At 44.8% G+C, this 25,476-nt stretch overlaps 1 protein-coding gene across 2 annotated transcripts in view; it reads right to left on the bottom strand.

Moving 5' to 3' along the window:
* Positions 1-1,606: 1,606 nt before the first annotated feature.
* The window catches only part of GPRIN3 (GPRIN family member 3), a 44,047-nt gene continuing 20,177 nt past the window's right edge, over positions 1,607-25,476 (bottom strand). Inside the window, exons 1-2 of one of the 2 annotated variants that reach the window (XM_083756496.1) lie at positions 12,954-13,053; positions 5,394-8,899 (exon numbers count right to left, since the gene is read on the bottom strand). In XM_083756496.1, the coding sequence (XP_083612622.1) occupies positions 6,467-8,791 (2,325 nt within the window). In that variant the 5' untranslated portion in view covers positions 8,792-8,899; positions 12,954-13,053 and the 3' untranslated portion in view covers positions 5,394-6,466. Of the gene's footprint in view, positions 8,900-12,953; positions 13,054-25,476 lie in introns of those variants that run through there. The other variant, XM_083756495.1, reaches the window with a different exon arrangement.

Raw genomic sequence — 25,476 nt, 5'->3', positions numbered from 1 at the left:
GGAGGCAATTTGTCTCTACAGATTTTGACAATAATAATAATAATAATAATAATAATAATAATAATAATAATAATAATAATTATTATTATTTACTGTTGATACTGGAGAACAATGAAAAGCATCTGTCACAGAATTGCAATGCATGGAATATAAAACTGAAATGGCAGCATGGCAATTATGATGAAGATTTAATGAACTTAAATTTCTAATCCATTTGATTTTGGTATTCCATCCAGAAATATGTTGTTCAGTTATGCAAAAGGAAGATTTACACATTGGAAACATCCCATATTTTGTAAAATATTTGCCATGCAAGTTCTATCAGCATGTTCTATTTACCATTTGCACGGTATCATAAATACTTGCCCCCTATCCGCCTCTCTCTCTCCATAAGGAAGTAATTCCTATTAATATGGCATTGCATCCTTCATCCCGTAAAGAATGCTTTGTAAATGATGAGAAGATTAGTGCTTGGTAGGATGGACTTTGCAGAAAGGAGAAATAAGCCCAGGCAGATATTCTAGGGTAAAGTTTTCAAAAACAACTCAAGTCATTTAAGCAGCAACTCCACACTCACCTGCCTGGCAGTAAGCCTGTTTGGACCCCATGGGATTAGCTTCTGAGCAGATGCATATAGGATTGCATTGTAAAAAAACAAAGCCCTCAGCTTTGTGGTATGTGGAAACCAAAAGGTTAAAAAAATTTTTTTTCAAATAACTAATAATAATGATTTTTTAGATTTATTTCACAAGATTTACAGTGGAACCTTGGTTCTGTCAGAGCAGGGTTTCCCAAATTTGGGTCTCCTGCTGCTTTTGGACTACAGTTCCCATCATCCCTGACCACTGGTCCTGCTAGCTAGGGATGATGGGAGTTGTAGTCCCAAAACAGCTGCAGACCCAAGTTTGGGAAACCCTGCTGTGGGGAGCATTTTGATCAGGGGTGGCCAATGTGGGGGCCCTTCAGCTGTTGTGGACTTCAATGCTCATCAGCCCCAGGCAGCATGGCCAACAGCTGAGGAGTCCAAAAATATCTGGAGGGCACCATGTCGGCTCCCCATTACAGATTGGCCCCCAAGGTCATTCAAGGACCCTTCCAAATATGATTCTATAGGGACGATCAGGACTGCGCTAAGCCCTATGCTGAGCCCATTTGGGGGCTGGGTGGGAGGGAGCTCTGCCTGCTGGTGGAGAGATTGTGCCTCAAATCTCCTTTTCTCGAAACCAGGGTTTCCCAAACTTGGGTCTCCAGCTGCTGTTGAACTACAAAGGAGATTCTACTCCCTCAAAATTAGATTGGCAGAATAAAATGTTAGAATATGCAGAGCTAGCAAGATTGACAGCAAGATTCTGAGACCATACAGATCCAATGTTTAATAGTGAGTGGAATGTTTACAGAGAATACTTAAAAGGACATTGTAATAATCTACGTTCTTTGGCAGGCCTCAGTTGATTTCTGCATGAAATAAGAGAAGTTTACAAAATTAACACAACCGAATAACCTAGGAGAGATAAAGTTAAGTGCGCAGTCGTAATGTAAATTAGGAATCACAATGGGGGAATTGGAAGTCATCTTGGAATTCGTGACATGGGAATTCAATCTAGCTAGCAGGACCAGTGGTCAGGGATGATAGGAACTATAGTCCAAAAACAGCTGGAGACCCACATTTGGGAAACCCTGCTCCACACAATACCCAGTTCCCTTAGCTGCTAATTTTGTTCGCAGCCCTTTCTACAGGCACCTAATTACAGATGGATATGAGCCCTAAGGAAGCACAACGGGTAAAGTAAAAAACTAGACTGCAAATCTTTCTAAAGAATATGGTGATAATATTTGTGTAAAACACAACGGTGAAAGCTGTTGCTGTTTTTTGTTTTAAATGCAACTGAATTAATTCTTTTAAGAGTGTTCAATGTTTTTCATTTATTTGTTTAAGGACAACATTTCAAGGAAGGATTTGCTGAACTGGTGCTCCTTACAGTAAATTATCTCCTATCATTATTATGTGTGTTGCATGCCCAACAGAACAGCCTGTTTTGCCGCCAGGGAAACAATGAAGCAAGGGTCAGTAAGATGTACATCTAAGTACATTCCAAAAAGCACCAGTGCCGATAGCTTCAAGCCAATATGTAAAACAGAGCTTTTCCCCTTACAAAAACAAAACAGAAGGAAAAATGGTTTTGCACAATACATGGCAATAAAGGAACTAAATGATTTCATGCTTTTTAAAAACAACAACATTGGAATACATTTCAGACAAAGTTAAGCATTTGGAGGGGTATTTCAAAAAAGTTCTATGCAGGCCTTGTTTCCATGTCACAGTAAACCATGGTTTGTGCTTTACTGTGAATGAGTACATTGCTCGTACTTGGCTCTTCCCTTTAGTGTGAATGAAAACAAACTATGAAGGCTTGTTGTGATCTGTGAATGTGAACCACATCCTGCTTTTGCCTATCTCAAGAAGCCAAACTTCAGGTTTCCTGAAGTCCTGCTTAGGGGTAAACCATAAACTACAGACGGCTACCCTGTCACCCTCCAGATGTTGTGGACTCCAAATCCCAACGTCCCCATCCCATGGTCAGGGATGATAGGAGCTGTAGTCCAACATCTGGAGGATTTCAGGTTAATCACTCCCACTGTAAACCATGGTTTGCTGTGACATGAACCAGGCCACTTGCTTAATTTCCTGTTTAAATTAGGGAGATATACAAGTGCTTAATCTTGCCAGGATTGTGGTCTATGGTCTTTATTGTGATTTCTCTCATAGCTGCATCCCACGAAGGATTGGCTAGTGTAGTCTTAAAGATAGCTATTAGGCAATGGAAACAACCTACCAGCGAAGTCATGAAATCCTAGGCAGGTTTGGATTTATGCCAGCTTAGTCTCTCTGAATTTTTCTGGGACTCAGCTGATTCAAATTCAAGGATGTAGGTTTAATCAGTTTGTGGACTTGGTTCTTAGGAAACTTTTAAATGTGAGCCTCTGTTTTACCGCATTCCACATGAATTTCTATTATCCCAGTATGGCATTGTGGTTTTATTTTTTAGTTTCTCTGATGGGGAAAAATGCAAGTATTTTCTTTTTGAGGACAGATAACACCACATACTCAAACTGTGCTAGTTATTGGGTCTGTTTTCTGACTATGAACAAAAGACAGAGGGGCAGGCATGGGAGATTGGAATTGGATGGTCTGTACTGGAATATGTTGATATCAAAACTGACATCTTAAGTAAACTCTAGGGAGAAGGCAAATCTTCGAATGGGACAGTGGAACTACATGTCATAAGGAACCCAGGGTTGCTGCCAAAATGAGCAATAAAACTCCCCTTACAGCTAGATGTCATAACGTCATGCATGTCTGCAATCTCAGTTACGGAAAGACGGAAAATGCACAAAACAGTGGCATCAGAAATAGGCCACATGTTTTACTGCACACTGTGGAGGGGGAAGGGGAATATTTAGCATAGGGGTTCCACTTTTGGCCGCAGACTACTTTTATTTTGTGCAATTGGTGGTTCCACCCTGCAATTTATCTGGAATAAACATGTATATGACTGCAAAATTTGAATTTCACTCCTGGAATCCAGCCTACTCTGCTTGAGCAGATTCTGTTGGGATGCTTAAGCCTTTTACCCATCCAACCTCAAGCAAGGGAACAGATATACCACAGACCTTTCCACTTTCAGCTGGCTAGGCTTGTGGCTTTTGCTTTTTTGACACGGAAAGCCTGGCAAAGGTTGGGCAATTATCTGGATGCTGTGATTTCCCTTCCCCCAGATTGTCTTTCTTAATCTAGCCCCCAGATCTATAAAGCAACAGTTACACAACTGGAGTGACAAAATCAATTAACAATCTACTAAGCTCTTCTGGCTGAGTGGCCACCGCCAATTTGTGGAGAGGGGAATAATTTGGAATTGATTTTTTTTTTTCTTTTTTAATAGTTAAGTTCAGTAAGAGTGCAAAGGTTCTCAGAACTGGGAAATCTATATGGGAGAAATCTTGTTTAAGCCTTACTGAGTGAAACTGATGGAACGAATGGTACCTTAACAGCACGGGAAGCCTCTAAAGTGCATATCCTTCCTGTGGTGCTCTGAGATCATTCAGGAGAGTATAGCAACGCAGATTTCCCCCACAATGTTATTATCCACGCTGAAGCCACTTCAGAGGCTCTTCCCACCTGCTCTGAAATGAAGGGGCACTCACATTTGCCTCTGAGCTAGAAATTATAACAATTATATACCACCTTTATCCTCAAGGTGGTGTATGTGGTTGTCCTCTTCATTTCAGGTAGGTTAGGCTGAGAGGGGGAGTGACCCAAGGTCACCCAGTGAGCTTCATGGCTGAGTGGGGATTTGAACCCTACTCTCCCAGATCCTGGTCTAACACCCTAACCCTTACGACACACTGGTTCTCCATGTTAACAAGACAGAGTAAAGAACTAGCAGTTATTTCACCTTCCCAAACAAGTTTCTTGGGAACAATCTGTAGGGAAACACAATGTTCAAACCCTATGACAACATTGTCCTGTTGGTTGCTCACATTCAAGACCAAGAGGCATAGCTTCTATCTAGCATGGCAACAAGCAGCCGTCCTGGCACCATGAATTGCACCATAAATCTCTAGCTGAAAGGAAAAGAATCTAGGGGCTGTGATAAGAACGCTGCAGAGATTCTGGGAGTTGGAAAGGAGTATTAAATGTTCAGTGCATTTGAAAACTGCCCACCTTTTCCTAGGCTGAGGGGGAAATGGCGAAGATCTGTGACGCGGTTTACTAGTGAGACGGAATGGTTTCTAGGAAACTGTTGCCTGTTCTGAGACATCAAAGCAAGGGATGGAGAGATAAGACCTCTGAGATACTTTGAGATTCAGTTCTGCACCAAGTCACAATGGGAGAAAACAACAAGTTGGGAAGTGAAAGAGACAACAATATATATGGACAGAAGGAATCTCTATGGACCTAACAGTTTTCACACACAAGGCAGACTAAAGATAATAGTTTGAGTTCCTCACTTGAAGCTTTATAAATTTGTATCTTATAACATCACGAATGGAGATAATTAATTATGTAGCTGTTGACTAAAGGGTTGTTATTATTATAACTGAAATGTAACTGAGATAAATTAAGATCATGGAACGCAGTGATATAAGATCAGAAATGCACCAAAATACCATACGGGGAGCCACTTTAACTAAAATGTATTAATTGGAAGTTGATTGGCATTTTGATAATTGTATCATTTGGGAATTAATTGTTATTGTTATAATTTGGCTATTTTGGGGGGTATAGTGGAAAACTAATTTTAAAAAATTATTTTTTAAAATTACAAGGCTGCACAATAATCTTTCATGCCCTCTTTACACTGCTGCTGAAAATCCAAACCATTTCTCCACTTCTCTGTGGAAGTATCACCTCTAAGATAAAACATTGCAAAATACAAAATTGCAATGGGCGGGGTGGAGGACAGGAAAAGGAGACCCATTAAGGAGCAAATAACAGTCAAAATCTCACAATTAACAGAAATTCTGGTACCCATTGAAATTTCTTGAGTATTTCTGAAGTCCCTTATACTCCAGTCTGAAGGACCTTTATCGCGTCTAGGATGCCAGAGGTTTCCAGAACCTTCAAGAAGAACGCCACCAGCAGGCCTTTTGGCACACTGTAACCATATATGTACAGATTAACCTTCTCCAACTGGATGTCCAGATGTTTTGGACCACAACTCCCATCAGCACAGCTGGGGCTGATGGAAGATGTAGTACAAAACATCTGGATGGCCCCAGGTTGGCAAAGGCTAGCATGTGATTGGTACAGGACCCCTAAGGGCTTTTTAGCATGTGAGGCAAAAAGGGGTGGATCGTCTTTGGGGTGCCTCCTTCTGACCGGCATACTTGGAATACCACCCTAATTGCAAGGGGATATCCTCTTACCACCGCCTCAGAGAGAGTCTATCATTTTAAGAAAACCAGCTCCTTTGACTCTCTCAGCACCAACGCAACCTGATCCAGGTACTTGGGAATATTTGCTACATAAGTTGTTGAAGTTTTCATTATCGACATTGTTAAGACCTAGTTGTACGTGAAAGGCATTTGCAAAGGGTTTGATGCCTCCCTTCTCTTCCGCCTGCAAAAAGCTGCCACACTGTTGGTGCAGTAAATTGGCAATCTCACATTGTGCTTCGTTTTTAAGTGCTTATGTTGTCGTTTGGCAACAGACCGGAGTGGCTTCTAAGTAAACGTAAAAGCTGCACGTGTCGTTTGCAGAGAACAAGACAGCTCAGATGTGATGACTTACTGGGCATACAATACACAGCCATTACTCTGCCCCCCCCTCCCACCCCCCACCCCCAATCATTATATCAGAATCTCAAGCATCAAAGCTGAGCTCCTGGGCTTATTTTCTACAGATTTCTGTGCACACACAGAAACAAATGGCTACAAACGGACGCTCATCGCCTTCCCGACTCTTTCAGTCCAACACAGAGGAAGCAGCAGGGCGAACGCAGCAATTGGGGCGCCTGAAATTCTGCATCATGGACTGGAAAACACTGTGCTGCCTCCCTTTAAGTTTTCTATTTGAAGACGTATCCGAAGAAACAGATTTCCGGGTCTGGCTGTTTTGGGCCTTAATCAGTTTCTCGTGTTCTCTAATCTGCCTCTGCAAGTGATTCTGGATGGCGACCCCCAACGACTCGGGGTCAAGGGAGGCCCCGTAAACCTCCCAAGTCATGCCCTGCTCGTCCCACACGACATCCCGGACGCGCTTAGACTGCTTCGGGTGCCCTTTGCTCTCCGCAGCAGGTTTTCCTTCCTTCTTCTTCTCGCCGAGCTTTGGCAAGGGCAAAGCGGGAGAGGCTGAAAGATTGCCCTTCTCTCCCTTCTTAGTTCTGTTGCTTTTGGTTCCTAGACCAGGGCCAGAATTTCTACTCAACCCAGACTCAGCTTCCAGATTCTGAATGCTAAATCCTCTTGCCTCTTTGTCTGGAAGCTTATCCTGCTCAATTTTTGCTGTGGCTGGGGCACACACAGGCGGGGGCACAGTAGCCACTGCTGGAGTGTTAGTTGTCCCCTGTTCCTTCGGACTGAGAGGGACGGATTTCCCTTCCCCCTTTGGTTTGACGTCCACGTGGAGGCTGGCTGGAACCGTCTCAAGACTCTTAACCGTCTCAGTGCGCAGCTGCTCTCTGCAACCGCTATTGGGAGTGCCGCCAGCGGTGCGGAGAGCCTTGTCTTGTTCAGATATGCTGCAGGAGGCTGGATGCATCTGTTGGCTTTCTGCAACAGAGGAGGGTCCAAGGTGCTGAGGTTTGCTATTGATTCCTGGCAGAGCAGAAGGTGGAGGTAGCTTGGTTTCGCTGCGTGTGGGGTGCGGGGAAGCGCTGCCATTGACAGTAATCTGGTCAATCGGCGCTGTCTTCAGCATGGCTGAAGCGTCCAGCAGCTCCTGGGAAGCATCGCTGCGATGGCTGGCTGCATTTGCTGTTTGTGCTTCTGTCACCTTGGACGACGTTTCTTGCACACCGCCAGGGCAGGGATACGTCACGTCGCCTGACAAAGTCGAGTGGGCTGTATCGTGAGTGCCTGCTGTGCCCTCTTGAAGTTTGACAGCCTGAACTGCCAACCCCTCGTCTACTGCAGCTGCTGCCTGGATATGGGCTTCGGTCACGGTGGCAGGAGACACAGCTGTCTGGACAAGCGCCGGAAAGTCGTCGACGATTTCCGACTGCTCCTTCCCGCCGGCTCCTGTGTAAATAATGTGCAACTGCTCTTGCTTCTGTGTTGCCTGGGGAGGCATGTTTTCCCGTAAGAACGCAGCAAAGATGCTTGGGCTGGTGGACGCTGATCTGCTTTCCATGCTGGCTACAGCCTGCACCCCGGCATCCTGATGGGTCCTGCTGGCCACCTCCCCACCTGCAACCCCACCCTCAGGTTGCACCATCATGGTCCCTGTGTCCTTCAACTTGGAGGGCTCAGGTCCTACCTTCTCCACAGCCTTGTCACTGCACGAAGGCTGTGGTGGGCTCCCAAGGCTGGGTTTGGGGACCATCTCTGGTGCAGTTCTTGAGCCAGACTCGGAGCCTGCCTCCTTTGAGCCCTTTGGCTCTGAATCCAAGCAACCGTGGGCCTTCAGCGCAAGATCAGAGACAGGCTCCAGTTCCTTTGCCGAGTCTGGCACCTGCGTCACTTCGGGACTAATCCTTTCACCCACAATTTCCTTTGTGGTTGGAGCAGCTTGCTGGGCATTTGAAGGAGGAGAAGACCTGCCATGAGCTGTGCTCTCTGTGACTCTGCCACCACCACCTCCAGGCAGAGAGCTTGCCTTATCTGCTGCACTGCAAAGTTGTCCTCCAGCACCACTTGGCACAATTTCATTGGCTTCCTGGGTAGCAGGTGCCTTGACTGCAACATGTTCTTTTGCTGGGTCCTGGCCTTGAGCTCCGGCATCACTACTGCTTTCCCGCTCAGAGTTATTCCCCAGCTCCAGAACTGCTAGGCAGCCTTCTTTGGATGGGCTGGAGGATCCAGGAGCAAACATTCTTGGTTTCCCAGTGTCATACCCACAATGCCGTTCGCCTGTTGCAGCATCAGCTTCCTCCCCACAGTTCCCTTCAAGCAGGCGATCTCCAGTGGGTTGCACCTTGGCAGTGAAAGGAAATCCATTGCTGTTGCTCTCTATGCTGGATTGCTTGTGCTGGTGTTTAGAGGACTGCAACCTTTTCAGGTCGTTTTCCTCCTCAGAAGCGGTGACCAGTGGACGCTTGGCAGACCTCAGAGGATCTGGTACAGTCCCCATGGGAACGCAATGTGTTGCAAGGCTCCTGTCAGCTTCGCCCAGCTTCTGGCTCAGAAGGGCCTAGGCGGAGAGAGGTGCGGCCACAAGCGTCTCTTCCTTGCAGCTGGTCTGTTAAAGAGAGACAGAAATATTTACAAATTCAGATAAAAAGCAATGAAAATATCCAGTGTAGGCTCTGTACCCAAGCAGGTTCAAGATGGGGACAGTGGAGGCTGGACCATTACACCAAGAAGGGCACTGTGCTACCAACTCACCCCACCTGCCTTCCCACATACATCCATTCCAGGGGGTGCCACTGTCTGCTAGGTTCCTTTTCTTCAAGGGAGGAGGATGGCGGCCAAGGTAGAAATTGTTGGCTCTGCCAATCATTGACTCTGGCTCCACCAGCTGCCACTGCACGAGGGGTATTCCTCCAGATGTTTTGGAGTACAACTCCCATATGTTCTAGTCAGCACAGAGAGTGCCAAGGTTGCAAAGTCTGGCTTGAAATTTTACACAGAGATTCACATGAGCAAACTCAGGTGGCCCTTTCTATTTACAGTGGTACCTTGCGTGAAGTACTCAATTCGTTCCAGAGGTCCGTTCTTAACCTGAAACTGTTCTTAACCTGAAGACCACTTTAACCAATGGGGCCTCCTGCTGCTGCTGTGCCGCCGGAGCCCAATTTCTGTTCTTTTCCTGAAGCAAAGTTCTTAACTTGAAGCACTATTTCTGGGTTAGCGGAGTCTGTAACCTGAAGCATATGTAACCTGAAGTGTATGTAATCCAAGGTACCACTGTACTACCTGGAAGAGCCATTCCCGATCCCCATCGGCTTTACATAATTAAGCAGTGGGTGCTTAACTTTCCCCCTACTTCAAATTAATTACCCCCCCAGGTTGCTTTTCCCTCCATGAAGTTCTTCATACAATTTTGCAAGGGTAAACATGTGTGGAAACCCTGCAAGGAGAGAAAGCAGCTTGGAGGGTGGAAAGACTGGAAGCACAAATGCAAACATGGATGGAGAGAAAAGGATAAAGCACATGCTCCCCCTTGCTGCTTCTCCACACAAAACTGTCCCCTTACAAAGTTGATTTTGGAGGGGGGGCGAGGGGAGGAGACAGGGAATGTGTCCATTGGGCTTTCGTTTCACACAATGACACATAACATGCAGCTGGGCTATCAACAGGTGTTTCCCCCTTTCCATGCTGAGAAAAGATTGAAAGCAACTTTAAGCAGGACATCCTTTTTATGTGGAAATTATCTGTGCCCGGGGGAAAATACAGGATAGGCTCCAAAGAGCTAGCACCTGGCCTTGGCGTACTCAAAAGCCTGGCATGCCCAGTGGACTGCTCGTGTTTTGCTCAGGATACCCCATGGCCAATCACCATCTGCTTTCGAAAGGCCCCTCAATCTCGAAAGCAGTTTGCCACACAGCTTGGGAGTTCCAGAAAAAGAAGCCCAAATCTCCACTGGGCTGAACAAGCCTTTAGAGCCCATCCATAACGTACAATCTGGTTCTCAGGCAGTGACCTTGACCACATTTGCAGGAGAGCTTGCCCAACATTTTCCCTCTAGGGTTTTTACTAGGTAATAACGCCTCTGGGAAGAGATTCTTGGCATTGTGATATTAACACTCCTCACATTCAGGTTTGGAGGGTTTAGCCCATTGTGTAATCCACTGTCAGCAATCCACCAGCTCTGCTAAGATTGATTTTGATAAAACGCACAGAGAACAAGAGCCATATTATGCCAGTACAGAAAGGATCCACGAGGAGGCTGGACATCCAAGCCAATAAAGCAGATCCCGCTAACATGCAGGGCTATGTTTTAAGATGCTATAAAGCACACCTAGTTAGAATGCCTACATCAAATACAACTGCAAGAGCTTGAATTAAACCAACTTGCTTCTTGGTTATCGCTGAATATTGCTTCCTTTTGTTCCCAACAATTACAAGATCTTTCTAAGTTCACATGCTTCACATCTCTTACCCTTGTAACTTTCAAACTGTGGGAAGGCTTCTAAGGCTGCCCTAGTTAAGGGTGGAGTTCATTGCACTCCAGAAAAACAAATGCCTGAACATTCACCCCCTCCTCCCAGAAGTAATGAATCGCCCCAGGCTCTAGAACAGACTTTCCCAAACTTAGGTCTCTAGCTGCTTTGGGGGTACAAGTCCCATCTTTCCTGCCCACCGGTCCTGATGATGGGAGTTGTAGTCCAACAATAGCTGGACACCCAAGTTTGGGAAAGTCTGCTCCAGAACAAGGCTGAGGGACGCCACATGAATGCTCTTTCATGCTAAATTGTTTGCCTTCAGCAGTGGTGTCCAAACATTTTTCAAAGAGGGCCAGATCTGATGAAGTGAAGGGCCGTGAGAGCCAACCAAAGGGCCAACCAAAGTTGCTGACTTTTTTTTTAGGATTGAAGTTGTTGAGCTTCTTTATGATTTTACCCCAAAGTTGTTGAGCACATTAGGCCCCCGAAGCAGACTTTGGACATGCCTGCAAGGCAAACTGTTGGACTCCAACTCCCATCAGCCTCAGCCTCTGTAGAAGCCTACAGCATCTACAGAGCTGTAGGGAACCTGCTATAGTTAATTCCAGTGTCTCAGTGCTAGACGGTCTTGGTCAATGTTAATTTTCCTCTGTTGGCTAAGCATAATGATTTATTTGCTTTAAAAAACAAAACCATAGTGCTGAATGCAGCCATGTGTTTGGATCTTCAAAGAGGATACTGCGAAAAGCAGAACAGGGTAGGTGGGGAGGAGCAGCCTGATGGGCAAAATTGCACCAAGTCACAAAGAAGCATAAAGAAGGAGAGAGGAAAATACAATGAAGTACAAGCACCTACTCTCAGAAGAATGGCAAGCTGAAAATTTGCAGTGTTTATAGCCCAAGTCAATAACCAGAGGTTTGGGTTTTTTAGAAAGACGGTCAAAGACTGCTTTTCCAAATAGCTGAATTAAAGTGCAAGTGTTACAGCCAAGGCTCTTCATACAAATCCAAGCCCATTCTCATAACTCTTCATGTACTGACCTCTTCATTCAAAAGAACGGCTAGGCAAGGCCATCTGTCAGCAAACAAATGGACAGTTTCTCATACATAGGCTCCAAAAAGAGGAAACCCTTTGTTGAAGCAACTTCCCTTGCAGTCTCTGACAATTTAACTTTTCTTCTGGTGGCTAGGCATAAACACTTCAGGGTTGTGGAAAAGAAGTACTGTGATGATTTAGTTCCCAAATCTCAGCTGGACTAAAACATATAAAAGCCTGGGGTTTAAAATCTGAACTGCAAGTGCCATAGAAGCAGTTATATAAAGCTATTTCACATTGAAGCAATGTATTAAAAAGCTCCCCACGTTACCACCAATATCCACGCGGACTTGCTTCAGGGAGAAAGTAAGAAGAATTTTATACATGGTGAAATATACTCGGAGTCCTGTAGTGATTTCATGCTCTTTATTGCAGCTTGTAAAACAGTGATTTTTTTGCCCCCCCCAAACCTCAGGCTTTTATATACATTATTTACACAACGAGTCCCATCTGATTGGCTGATTCTGCTTCCCTCCTGGAGCCTGATTGGTCTTTTCCTGCAGACCAATCAGTTCTTGCATTCTGCAGACCAATCAGTTCTTGCATTCTACAATCCTACCAGCCTAATAGGCTGATTAACTTTCTCCTGGAGCCTGATTGGTCTTCTGCTGCAGGCCAATTTTGCATTCTAGGATCCTACTTGCCTATTGTTCTAGGATCCAAGCTTAGTACATAGCACATGGTAAGCTGCTTGTGAGTTCCAAAAGTGGAACATGCCAGGTAGGAACTATAGCCCTGACTCCTTCAATACTCACACACTAATATCTGCATACTAAGAGTAAATAATACTACAGGAATCGTATGGACTGTGAAAAGGCTGACGGGGGGGGGGGGAGACACCCTATAGCAACTAAATCAAAGAATCAGAACCGTGGCGTTGGAAGGGACCCCAAGAGTCATTTAGTCCAATGCAGAAATCTCAATGCAAGCATCCATGACAGATGGCCATCCAAACTTTGCTTCAAAACCTCCAAGGATGGAGAGTCTGCAACATCCCGAGGGAGACCGTTCCACTGTCTTAACAGCTCTTACTGTCAGAAAGTTCTTACTGATGATTAGTCGGAATTTCCTTTCTTGTAACTTGAGCCCTACCCTCCAGAGCAGGAGAAAACAAGTTTGCTCCATCTTCCATGTGACAGCCCTTTAGATATATGAAGATGGCTATCACATCTCCTCTCGGTCTCACCTTATCCAAGCTATTCTGTGAAGACAATACAGTGGTACCTTGGAAGTTGAATGGAACCCATTCCAGATTCCACGTACGTTTGAAGCTGTGTAGAACGTTTGGGTTCCAAAGAAATTTCGCAAACCAGAGCACTCCCGGGTTTGCGGCGTTCGGGAGCCAAAACATTTGACTCGCAAGGCGTTTGGGATCCATGGTACGACTGTACTGACTTAGATAGACCAAAGAAAGCTTCTTGTGTTCCTGGACTTCAACACCTTCTGAGGTAGCCTGTTCAACTGTTGAACAGCTTGTGCCCTAAAGTTTAGTGAAAAACCCTCTTCCTTGTAATTTGAGCAGTGTTGGTTCAGGCCATACCCTTTGGTGAAACAGAAAACAAGGTCCTATCTGTGCCACACATTCGAAGAAATACTCTACCACCTTCAACGAAAGAATCCTAGGAACTGTGGTTTGTTAAGGGGGATAACTGCTGAGAGTTGTATGAGATTCCTGTTCCTCTGAGAGTTACAATTCACCAAGTGGTTTAAAAATCATCCCCTCTTCTCAGAGAACTCTTGAAATTGTAGCTCTGTGAGGGGAGTTGTGGGGGGTGGTGGTCTCCTAATGACTCTCAGCAACCTTAACCAACTGCAGCTCCCAGAATGCTTTTGGAGAGGCCACAGTTGTTTAAACTGGTATGATACTGCTTAAAATGCATAGTGCAAATTGGGCTAAAGAGATAGCTAAGAGAGGGAGTCTGGGGTTATAAATTTCAGTGGCAAGTCAGGGGAAGCAGAAATAAGTTATAAGGGATATCTATCTATCTATCTATCTATCTATCTATCTATCTATCTATCTATCTATCTATATCTATCTATCTATATCTATCTATCTATCTATCTATCTATCATCATCTATCTTTCTATCTTCTATCTTCTATCATCTATCATCTATCTATCTATCTATCATCTATCTATCTGTCATCTATCTATCTATCTATCTATCTATCTATCTATCTATCTATCTATCTATCATCTATCTATCTAATCTATCATCTATCTATCATCTATCTATCTATCTATCTATCTATCTATCTATCTATCATCTATCTATCTATCATCTATCTCTATCTATCTATCTATCATCTATCTATCTATCTATCTATCATCTATCATCATCTATCATCTCTCTCTCTCTCTATCATCTATCTATCAGAATGAGAGAGAGCGATCCTGTGACGAGGAACTCCTGGTAAGAACATGGAGTAAGGAACTATTCTGGGTCATTGAGTGTTTTATATGAAACAGGAATCCTTGTATCTTTCTAAGCTCCTCTTCCTCTTCTTTTTAAAAAAATGTCATTTGTCTACCATTGATTATCATGGTTTCTGCTGAGCTGTGGAACTCATTGCTGCCAGATCAGGTCAACGAAGGACCGTTGTCTTTCATTCTTTACTAAAGCCTGCTGTGAATTAAATAAAGGTGTTTCCTGTTTAAAAGCAAAAAGCTAAGGCTGTGTGCTGTGAACATGGAGCATGAATAAGCTTTGCTGCCCTTCCACACTTGGAGAGTCCGAGAGCTATTAGGCATTAGTGCTGGTGTGCCACCATTCCTCCTCTGGAGGACAGGGCTGCATTCGCAGTGCCGGCTGGTTGCAAAACGAGTATCATTTATTTATGATACGGCTGTCAGCTTGATTTCTTAAGAGAAAATATGGATGTATTGAGACCTCTGTGCACTGAGACATGCGCCATCTGGGCTGCAGGTTTGCTTTTCTGAATCAAAGAGCCAGTGGTAGGTGCTGGGTTTGCTTATTGCAAACACTTATTGCAAATACCTCCTGCCTCAACAGGAAATGCTGGAGATCCATGGCGGAATTTCCATTTCTATTTTTACTTATGAGCAGCCACAAGGGGTTTTTTGATTGGATCAGAGCAGCAATGTACAGCAAGCCCCCCCCCTTTTGAGTGAAGACAGAAATGCACCTCTAGACCAGTGGTTTTTTGTGTGTGGTTGTATTCTGTTACATGTCATTGGCACAACAGCAACACAGTAGTGATGGATTTATACTGGACCGTCCACACATCGTTCCCTTGTTACGTGATGCTTCTGCAATGTCATGGCATTAATGCCATCTGGAGGGGCACCCTTGCAGTACACCAAACTTTCCCATAATATTTACAGTATAAAGGTTACAGGATTTCAGTAGGAACTTGCGGGACGTGCACAAATTTGAAACCAAGCAGTTTGTTCGTCTTGAAACTCTTATAGGCACAAAGAGCACTGAAAGTATAACTGCCCTGGTAACATCGTGGACACAAATGATCATGAACGGGGTCAGCAAACTTTTTCAGCAGGGGGCCTATTTTTCAGGCTACAGAAAGTCTTTAAAAGAATGCACCATTTCTAAGGCATGTACTCTCCCTTGCCAAAACCCAAGCCTATTTATTGCCCAACGCTGCAAAGAGATTTATTTCTCTTTCCAAGGTGAAAGGCGAGGAGACGTGGCTTGTAAAGGACATACAGTAGTTAAATCAAACAATACCCCAACGAAGTGACGGCTACAAGAGTTATTTAGGAAAAAGTTGTTCTGTAGCTCTGGGTACCCTGGCAGGAACGTTATTTATTGGCCAAACCACGGGCCAATGTTTGCATAATGGCCTTTTGTATGCTTATCTGCACAGTCTTGTTTAATATCTGGACTTAGAGGTTGATCAAAGGCAACTCCTGTTAAAACAAGAATGCACTAATTAATAGCTGAAAAATAAAGGGAATAATTATACCAAAAAATGTAAGAAGAGCCCTGGCGGATCGGGCCAAAGGCTCATTTTCACAGTGGCCCACCACATGCCTATGGGAACCCTGCAAGAAGGACACAACGGCAATAATTTTCCGTTCATGATCCTCAGCTGTTGGTAGTCAGAGGCACATTGCCTCTGACAGCGGAGACAGGCATAGCTGTTGCAGCTAGTAGCCATTAATAGCCGTTGTGACATGCTCCCTCAGTGAAGATAGGAGAAGGGCAACATGACCGTGTCTGAGGAGATTTAACCTTGCTCACAGAGAATTCTGGAATTCACCTTATGTGGTAGCGTATATAATCTTGATATTTGGGTTCCCATGACAACTTATTCCCCAAGAGAGGTATAAATCAAAGTTGAGACACAATGGAAGTGGGAACTGTATTTTATTACCACTTACTCAAAGAGGCTTGGCAGCTTCACTCTCAAAGGCACAGCCCTTGTATTCTGCCCGAAACACTCTTCCAGGTTTAAACAAGAACTTTACCTGGAATTATCCACCACAGAACTGTTTCTGTTACAGCTATCTCCCCCAGGGACGGCTATCTGCTTTACTCTTCCCATAAAAGCACCTCTAGACCCTTTCTGAGGAAATTAAACAGGTTTATCCTGCCTGACAAACCCCTAAGAATGCCTAGCTATTTCCGTAGCCAGACCTTATATCGCCATTAAACTGTCAAAATTCTCTCCTTATTGGTCATTTCTCCTCCCTGCCATGACCAGGACTGATACCTGGCTTCAGAACTGTAGTGGTTACTGAATTTGTGGTTGCATTTTAATCTGTATTTACTGTTACTGTTTTTTATTTACAACAATTGGTTCAAAATTTAGATTTTTGGATTGTTTTCTAAGGTTGTAAACTATCTTGGGTTGGCATGGAAGATGGCATATAAATGCTTAAAAAAAATAAAAATGCATTAGTTTTAATATATTTTTAACAACTTGTTATGGAGTATCTCCTACAAGGTCTCTCAAGCCCTGCTCCAGTAGCACTTTGGAGACTGACTGGATTTCTGCTACCTGCACTCACTGTGCCTAACTATGGGGGCCACGCTCCACCATCACATGCTCAATGGGTCACAACGCCAAAGGGGAAAAAACAGGACCTGCATGCCAGAGAACACCATATGAGTCAGAGCAGACAAGAAATATCCATACAAAAGTGGATAGGATACCTACCCACCGGCTTGAAATGAATATTTCAAGACCAGGATTGCACTACAGCTGTCTGCCTGAAGATTTCTGACAAAAACAAACAATTTTCATTGGCATGCTGTGTGCATTTCATGCTAGAAAACACAGGAGAAAGAAATCCCATAATTTTTTAAAAAATCCGTAATTTGGCAACCTATCTAAATTATGTGAATGACTATAGTTTGCCCCACTCACCAACATTACCCTAGAGCAGGGGTCAGTAAGAAAGAGCTAAATCAGGGGTCAGCAAACTTTTTCAGCCGTGGGCTAGTCCACCGTCCCTCAGACCATGTGGTGGGCCAGACTATATTTTTTGGGGGGAAATTAATGAATTCCTATGCCCCACAAATAACCCAGAGATGCATTGTACATAAAAGCACACATTCTACTCATGTAAAAACACCAGGCAGGCCCCACAAATAACCCAGAGATGCATTTTAAATAAAAGCACACATTGTACTCATGTAAAAACACACTGATTCCCGGACCGCCCGTGGGCCGGATTGAGAAGGCGATTGGGCCGCATCCTGCCCATGGGCCTTAGGTTGCCTACCACTGCCCTAGAGCTTCCCCTTACTACCCCATGCAACTGTTAAGCTCGTTTTTCACCTTCCCAACCTCATTTCGAAAGCCCCACCTTGCAGCTGTTTTTCATGTTCGCCTCATGCCCATGCTGTCCTCCTTCGTTTTGTGCAACTGCCCTTGAGCAAAATCGAACCCCGTGAGCAGCCTCCTGCAGCTTCCTTCTCCCACACATTGAAACTACTATGCACCCTTCCCACCTTCCGCCCAGTTATGAAACCATCGTTCCCTTCCACTCATAATAAGCCACGATTATTTTTTAAACTTCAGCAAAGAACATTGAAGGCCTTCTATACAGCAAACCCTGAGGCTCGCTGATAACGGAAGCTTGGATAACAACATTGTCTTCCGTTAATTGTAGGCTAATAGATGCCGTTTTCTGTGTCAGGGCAAGTGCTTCCTTGAGGCAAGAGATCTAGATTGTAGAAAACTTAAGTTAAGAACCAGTTAATTGGGTGGGAGAGGGTGGGGGAAGGACAGAGGAAACCGTCTGGAAAAACCTTTCGTCACAGTTCTATATAAAAGTAGGGCAAAAGGAGGGTGATGGAACCCAGAGAGAAGGAAATACGAACTACTTTGGATAGGCACTGAAATAAGTGTAACTGCACTGCCATGATCAGAGATAGGCACAATGTTCTGATATTTGTCTTGTTTGCTGCTGAAGAGAGGAGGGATTTCCTGGAGAGTAGTTTATCATTGTTTTGAACTTCAGGTGCTATTATAAACGATCCTGGTCTGATCAGGCCTACTGAAGGCAGTCTCTCTCTCTCTCTCTCTCTCTCTCTCTCTCTCTCTCTCTCTCGATCATCCTTCAAGCATTTCTTCCATGTGCATAATGAATGGCCAAAGGAATACACAGGATTGCACCTGCTGGTCTTGGCCCTCTTTGACCTCCAGGTGTTCAGTGGAAGCATGTGAAAGAGGTGTGTGAAATCTGTACAAGCGCAGCAGTGTGAAAAACATGTGTACCTGTGGATGTGAAATCTGGACATGTGCAGTGTGTGAAACCTACCTGCACAGATCCTGTCATGCAATCGCCAACCCTGCAAATTAGAGGATTCTGCTCAATGCATGGAGGGTGGGAGCGAATATATCGGGATAAATTGTGTTCCTGTCTTTGTTTTCAAGGAGTGGGCTAACCTCACCTTCCAAATTCATATTTGTCTACAGTTTCCATTTTGATTCTTGTCCCCCCCCCCCCTTGGCGATTCTAATAAAATCATAACTCATTTGCTCTGATTAGTGTGAGAGAAGCAACACAAATGAATAAAGAAACACAGTAACTGACCAGTAAAAAGTCACTTACGGCTCTATTTTTGCTAAATAATGTTGCAATCAAAAGGCATTGGGTCAAAATTAAAAATCATTAGGAAAGAGATGCCATTCTCACAGGTTAATGTTCCATGCAGACTATTGGTCCATTTATCTCAGTAGTATCTGTACTGACTTGCAGGGGGTCTCTGGGCTTTCAGACAGAGGTATTCCCCTAACTCTAACTGGGATTAAACTTGGCTAGGTCTGCATACAAAACATGGGCTCTGTGTGTTGATTTAGTAAGGAGTTTCCATTTAAGCCTTCTTTTAAGACAGCAGGGAGTAATGGAAGTAAGCCCACAAAAAGAGATAGGCCTAGGCATATGTGTTCAGTTTTGCTATGGTTGTTGCATCTTGCTTTCCAGGTGAGCTACTTCTGCCTTGAGAGTGGACACAACACTCTCCCCTCAGCCACAGTCAGATGGTATTCTGCCCATCTTCTAAGAGCTAAGAGTGGGTCGTTTGCTGCAAACTGGTAAGAGTTCCCAACTCTCTTTAGTTCAAGATTAGGAAGCAAAGCTAAAAGGTCTATCTATCTGTCGGCTCTCTTTGTGTTAAGGCTGATCTCTTAGCTTGATTGTTCCTAACTTGTACAATATCCACATTAACTTGGTGCCTTTGACTAGGTCTTTGTGAAAATGTAGCAGTCTCTTGGAGACCATTTTTCAAAAAGTTAACTATAGGCACAGATTTGTAGATACAGTGTGATATGAGGCTATTATTCATGGGGTATAATAGGCAATTGACTCCACTCCCCCAAACACACACACACACACACACACACACACACACGGACCTTGATGTACTTGGAAAAAGCAAAGTAGATCTCATAAGCCATGGTCTAAGAAGCCAAGATCAAAGTCCTTAGCATAATCTGCAGGCTGAATCCTACCAATACCACCACTATCTTTTCCATGCCACAAGACTTTTTGACATATCATTGCTTGTTTTTATAACTTGGTCTGCTCTATCCAGTCCACATGCAAAGCCATCACAGAACCCATGTGAGAATTTCATGAATCATTAATCACAACTCCCTATTCATCATCCTTTGGGCAAGCATTCATCAACTGGGAAAAACTACCGCCTTCCTTAAAATTAAAGATAATGAATGCCATCTCCTCACAAGGTTAGCACTTTCCCAGCACTTTGATAAATACCATTTTAAACTGGGTCTGGGGAATCGGAACTGCAATATATCAAAGTCAGGCATAACCACAGGCATCTCAAATCTAGTTCACTCTTCGGTGTTTTCCAAGCCCTGCAACTGGAGATCCTGTAGAAAAAACCTTCTGTATTCAGTCAGCCTGGAATACTTTCCAGTGCTTTGCTGTAAATGGCACCTAGCAATCTGATGATGAGCACTAAATTAAACTGGAACACCCTTTGCTACTTATCGATTGATTTAACAATAATTACTCACTGCTTGATTGTATGTGAAATGTCTAGGGGATTACAAAAAAAAAAAGAGTAAAACCACCATTAAAATTGTCAATAAAAGATGAAGTTCCAAAATTCGAAAACTCAAAACAGAATTAAAACTAACAATAACTAAAGCACACATTGACATCGACATGTCAGGACAGACCTCCCTGAACAAAAATGTTTAGCAGGGAAGTTCCAAAGTATAGAGGCTGATTTCTTATAATTACATAACAAATATTGTCTGGCAGCTGTTATAGTTGCCAGCGTTTATTTTCTTTTTAACTTCCTCCACTGAACAATTTTTAATCCTTGGAGGATGACAACTCGGCCTAATGGCTTTGTATTTTGCTTTGTATTTATAGCAATTTTGTTTTTATTTGTTATTCTTAGCCACGCTGAGCTTTTTAAAGGAAAGTTGAGATATAAATGCTTTAAATGAATGAAACAAATCACCACACAGGACGCAGGCCAACACACATCAACAGGGCCACAGCTGGACTCCCAACTGCTTCTGATACCAACCAGCTCACCAGATTCAGGAGCCATGCTGAATTGGAAAGTTTTCCAATGCGCTTCAAATACAAACTCAATTCACGGACAGTATCTGATTAGTGCACTGGAGAAGGCTTAAAGAAGTCCCTGCAAGTGAAAGGGGTGAGAAGGTGCCGTGTGCGTGTTTCTGCGTTGTTCTCGGTGTGTTACTAATCAAAACGATTAAAATGGGCTGGCCGAGATGGAGGAGAATCGTGTATTTATTCTCAACCTTCCAATGTACTCCTTGACTTTGAGATATATTTAAGGATGCAGAATCATCCGCCAACGGAAGAAGGAAGAAATAAAAGAGACAACAGAGCCAGTGCTGGCAATGCATTTGAAGAGAGGCACAGAAAGTAGAGAGGACCAATAACTGTTTGGGGTTAGGTGGTCTTGCCTGCACCCCTCCCAATGCAGCTAGACCTAAAATAGGAGTAGCAAACATGATGCTCTTTGGAAGTTGTCAGAATCCATCGTAGATTCATAGAATTACAGAGTTGGAAGGGACCCCAAGAATAATCTAGTCCAGCGGTTCTCAACCTGTGGGTCCCCAGATGTTGTTGGATTACAACTCCCATCATCCCTGAGCTCTGGCCTTGCTAGCTAGGGGTGATGGGAGTTGTAGTCCAACAACATCTGGGGACCCACAGGTTGAGAAAGGCTGAATTCTAGTCCAACCCGCTGCAATGCAGGAATGAATCCCTCACCTTTGGCCATGCTAGCTGAGGCTGATGGAAGCTGGAGTCCATTTTGGGGGTGGGGTGGGGAGAGAATCATGTTGGCTACCCCTGGTGTAATGGTTCTAGGGGTTGCTCGTGCGTAAATCGACGCCACACCTGGCTGGGTTACCTGGGTGAACCCTTTCTGTCCGGACAGCCTCTCACCCGTGGCTGTCTCAATCGCTGGCAGAATCAGTCAGTGGGCGTTTCTTGAACTTCTTCCAGCAAAGAAGCTCTTTGACGCCTAGTCGCCGCCTACTCTCCCTGCGTGGAAGCCTTCTGCGCAGGGAGGGTGTGGGCAGCGGAGGACCCGTGTTCTCCCCGCTGGTCTCCGGCGAGGAGTCATGGAGCCACCTCGCCGATTCCCCCATCTGCCCCCCTTCTCCACTGGTGATACGGTGAATTCCTTCCCCAGAAGATGGGCTGCTTCTCTCCCTCCCGGGACGCTCTGCAGAACACCTCTGGAGCCCTCCCTCTCCCTCTGGCTCCGATGGCAGTTCCCTGACACCTGGTTTAAAACAACAACTGGCTGATGCAACATTCCCAATATTCCAACCATGGAGATCCCTCTACATCTCTTGGATTAATACCCACCCGCATGACCTTTTCTCTTTTTCCAGGGCAACACTACATGCAGCAATGCTAGTCATGTTTCTATCCCTGTTGTAAAACCATGGCTAGCATTAACACTGATGTCAACGTGCACCATGGTTAACTCTGACAGGACAGAGGAGAAATTCATGGAAAAGGAGGACAAACGAAAGGGATGGAGGCTGCAACCTCGTGGTGCATCACCCAGTGGCTCATATAACAATTGAGTACTTTTTCATGAAAGCACCAAATATGCACCATTTCTTTTAATGCATGGTGGCCATTTTCAGATATTGAGGCATATGGTAATGCACATGCATAGCCAATTGAAATATATTAATAGTCCACAAATGTTGCAAAATTGGGTGCTTTTATGAATAAGTGCATGACCACTGAACAGGGCAGCTAAGCCGGCACATTAGGAAGACTCACTTCTCCTTGCAGAAGGCAAGCATCATTTACCATGTATTTACACAATATTTGCAAAAGCAAGTTTCCCAAAGGTGTAATGACCAAGATAGCAAGTGTAGAAAGGGAATCTTAAAAGACTGGATTCTGTCTTGCCTTTACCACCCACTTACACTGTGATCTTTAGCAACTGATTTAAATGAGGCTTCCTATTCTGAGAGCAGGCGAGGGTGCTAAATAATACATCCCTGAATTCCAAAAGCATACAGTGTGCTGCTTACTGCAGACAACAGGAATGTAAGCTGTCAAGTGATTTGAAGCCTGCTGCAACCCCCCTGCCCGCACACCCAGTAAAGGCACATTTCGCCATCTTGTCTCCCACACCCTGCCCAAAAATGGTATCTTGGCTTTCATCTGAAAACTGAGAATAAATGACAGCACTTCACCTCCCAGAGTTGCTTTGAAGATAAAAATCAATAGCGTTTGCAAAACACTCAGCTGCTCATTTCTTTTATGTCAATGAATGGCACTGGGGAAGTTAATAAAATTGCTGTTGAGTGAAGAGATTGGCTCCCTTTTGTATAGGAGGCTAAATACAGGATTTAGAATCCTAACATTGGACAACGTTGATCTTTACCCATGAATTACATAATGTGAGTGTGTGTGTATCTGTGCGGGAGTATCTATGTGGTCTAGCGGATAGAATATAGATAGGGAGAAGATCAAGTTCAATTACATGTTTAAGACATAAATCTACTTGCATACTGTGGAACGTGGGTGTCCACATACTATTTGCAACCTGATACAGTGGTACCTCGGGTGACATACGCTTCAGGTTACAGACGCTTCAGTTTACAGACTCCACTAACCCAGAAATAGTACCTTGGGTTAAGAACTTTGCTTCAGGATGAGAACAGAAAATGTTCTCCAGTGGCGCGGCAGCAGCAGTAGGACCATTAGCTAAAGTGGTCTTCAGGTTAAGAACAGTTTCAGTTTAAGAGCGGACCTCCGGAATGAATTAAGTACTTAACCTGAGGTACCACTGTATTTTTCTCTTTGTTTTGAACATATTAAGGAAATTCCCATTGTGGGTTGCCACTTAGCCATAATTTTACAAACTAGAGCTGCACCTTCTTGGCCAGCTGTTGGAGCTAGAAGTTTTAAGTCGGTCCGGTAGGGGGGCGAGGATGCCAGCCCAGCGCACTCCTGCTGTCATGGCACAAGAATGAGCAACAAGGCATCACATGGAAGCAGCGCCCGTAGTTGTGTCCATGGATGCAATGTTCAAAAGCATGCACTATAAAAGTGTGTGTCGTGCTGCTGTCCCATGTACTTGGAGAGAACTGCATTCATGTGTCTGCCTGTCTGATGCTATACAGGCAAAGCAGCCAGCGCAGAATAGATGCCAAGCATCTCCCACCCGGTAGAATTCATCATTAGAAACATTCACAGGAATGCAGGAAGCTACCTTAGGCCGTCTAGTTCAGTGGGGCTCTGGTGTTTGGGGCAGGAGGCTCTCCCAGACATACCTGGAGATGCTGCGGACTGATTCTGAGGCCACCTGCCTGGGAAGCAGATGCTCTAGTCCTGAGCAACAGCCATCTTCCTTGCCATTTATTCCATGCTTCTTTCAGATACGCAGTACCCGTTTAAGGAAGGGACCACCACTCAGTGGCAGATTGGAGGTTCAACCCTTGGCATCCCTCATTAAAGAAAGACCAGGCACCAAGTGACGGGAAAGGCTTTCGGCTTATAGCTAGGCTCGAATAGGTGAAGAAACAATCTGGGCCAGTAGAAGGTGGCTTCCTATGTTCCTATATATTCCCTTGCTCAAGAGGATGCTACCAGCCTTGGCAGACAATCTGAAATGTAGAATTAAAGGTTCTGCAGGACACTCCATAAGTCTGTACAGGCAAAGAAGCATCCCCTCCACAATGACTTGATGCAAGGCACCAGAATTTAGGAAAATGAATGGTGGCAACCATTAGCCACATGAAAGGATATTGCACATGTCTTGCAAAAACCTTTATGGCAGGCCTCCACAAGTTGCGATGTAGCAAACAGACTGTGGTCCAGACACAGCCAGCCATGCATTGTCACCTGCTAGGTGCTTGGGCTTCTGTCCCCACAACAGATTTTGCCATCTCCAAAACTGAAGTCCCTAAAGGGACCCCTGACCATTAGGTCCAGTCGTGGCTGACTCTGGGGTTGCGGTGCTCATCCCGCTTTATTGGCTGAGGGAGCTGGTGTACAGCTTCCGGGTCATGTGGCGTGCATGACTAAGCTGTTTCTGGTGAACCAGAGCAGCGCACGGAAACGCCATTTACCTTCCCGCCGGAGCGGTACCTATTTATCTACTTGCACTTGATGTGCTTTTGAACTGCTAGGTTGGCAGGAGCAGGGACTGAGCAACGGGAGCTCACCCTGTGGCAGGGATTCGAACCGCCGACCTTCTGATCAGCAAGTCCTAGGCTCTGTGGTTTAACCCACAGCGCCACCCACGTCCCTCTGAAGTTCCTAACAGGCCACCAAAAGAAGGCTGGGGGGGAGGGCGGGCAGGGCCAACTCTATTGTTGGGCAAAGTGAGGCAGCCATCTCAAGCAGCAAAATTTTGGGAGGATGGAGCTGTGTGTGCCCTCACACACCCTCCCTATGACAGCCCACTGCCCTTTGGTGGAGTGGAAGACACTGTCCCATCAGCAGTGGGAGCCAGTGTGGTATAGTGGTAGTCTCGTAATCTGGTGAACCGGGTTCGCTTCCCCGCTCCTCCACATGCAGCTGCTGGGTGACCTTGGGCTAGTCACACTTCTCTGAAGTCTCTCAGCCCCACTCACCTCACAGAGTGTTTCTTGTGAGGGAGGAAGGGAAAGGAGAATATTAGCCGCTT

The sequence above is a fragment of the Podarcis gaigeae genome (assembly GCF_964106915.1).
Source record: "Podarcis gaigeae genome assembly, chromosome: 9".
Taxonomy (NCBI): Eukaryota; Metazoa; Chordata; class Lepidosauria; order Squamata; family Lacertidae; genus Podarcis; species Podarcis gaigeae.
The sequence above is the reverse complement of the archived record's forward strand: the minus strand, read 5'-3'. Positions and strand labels throughout refer to the sequence as shown.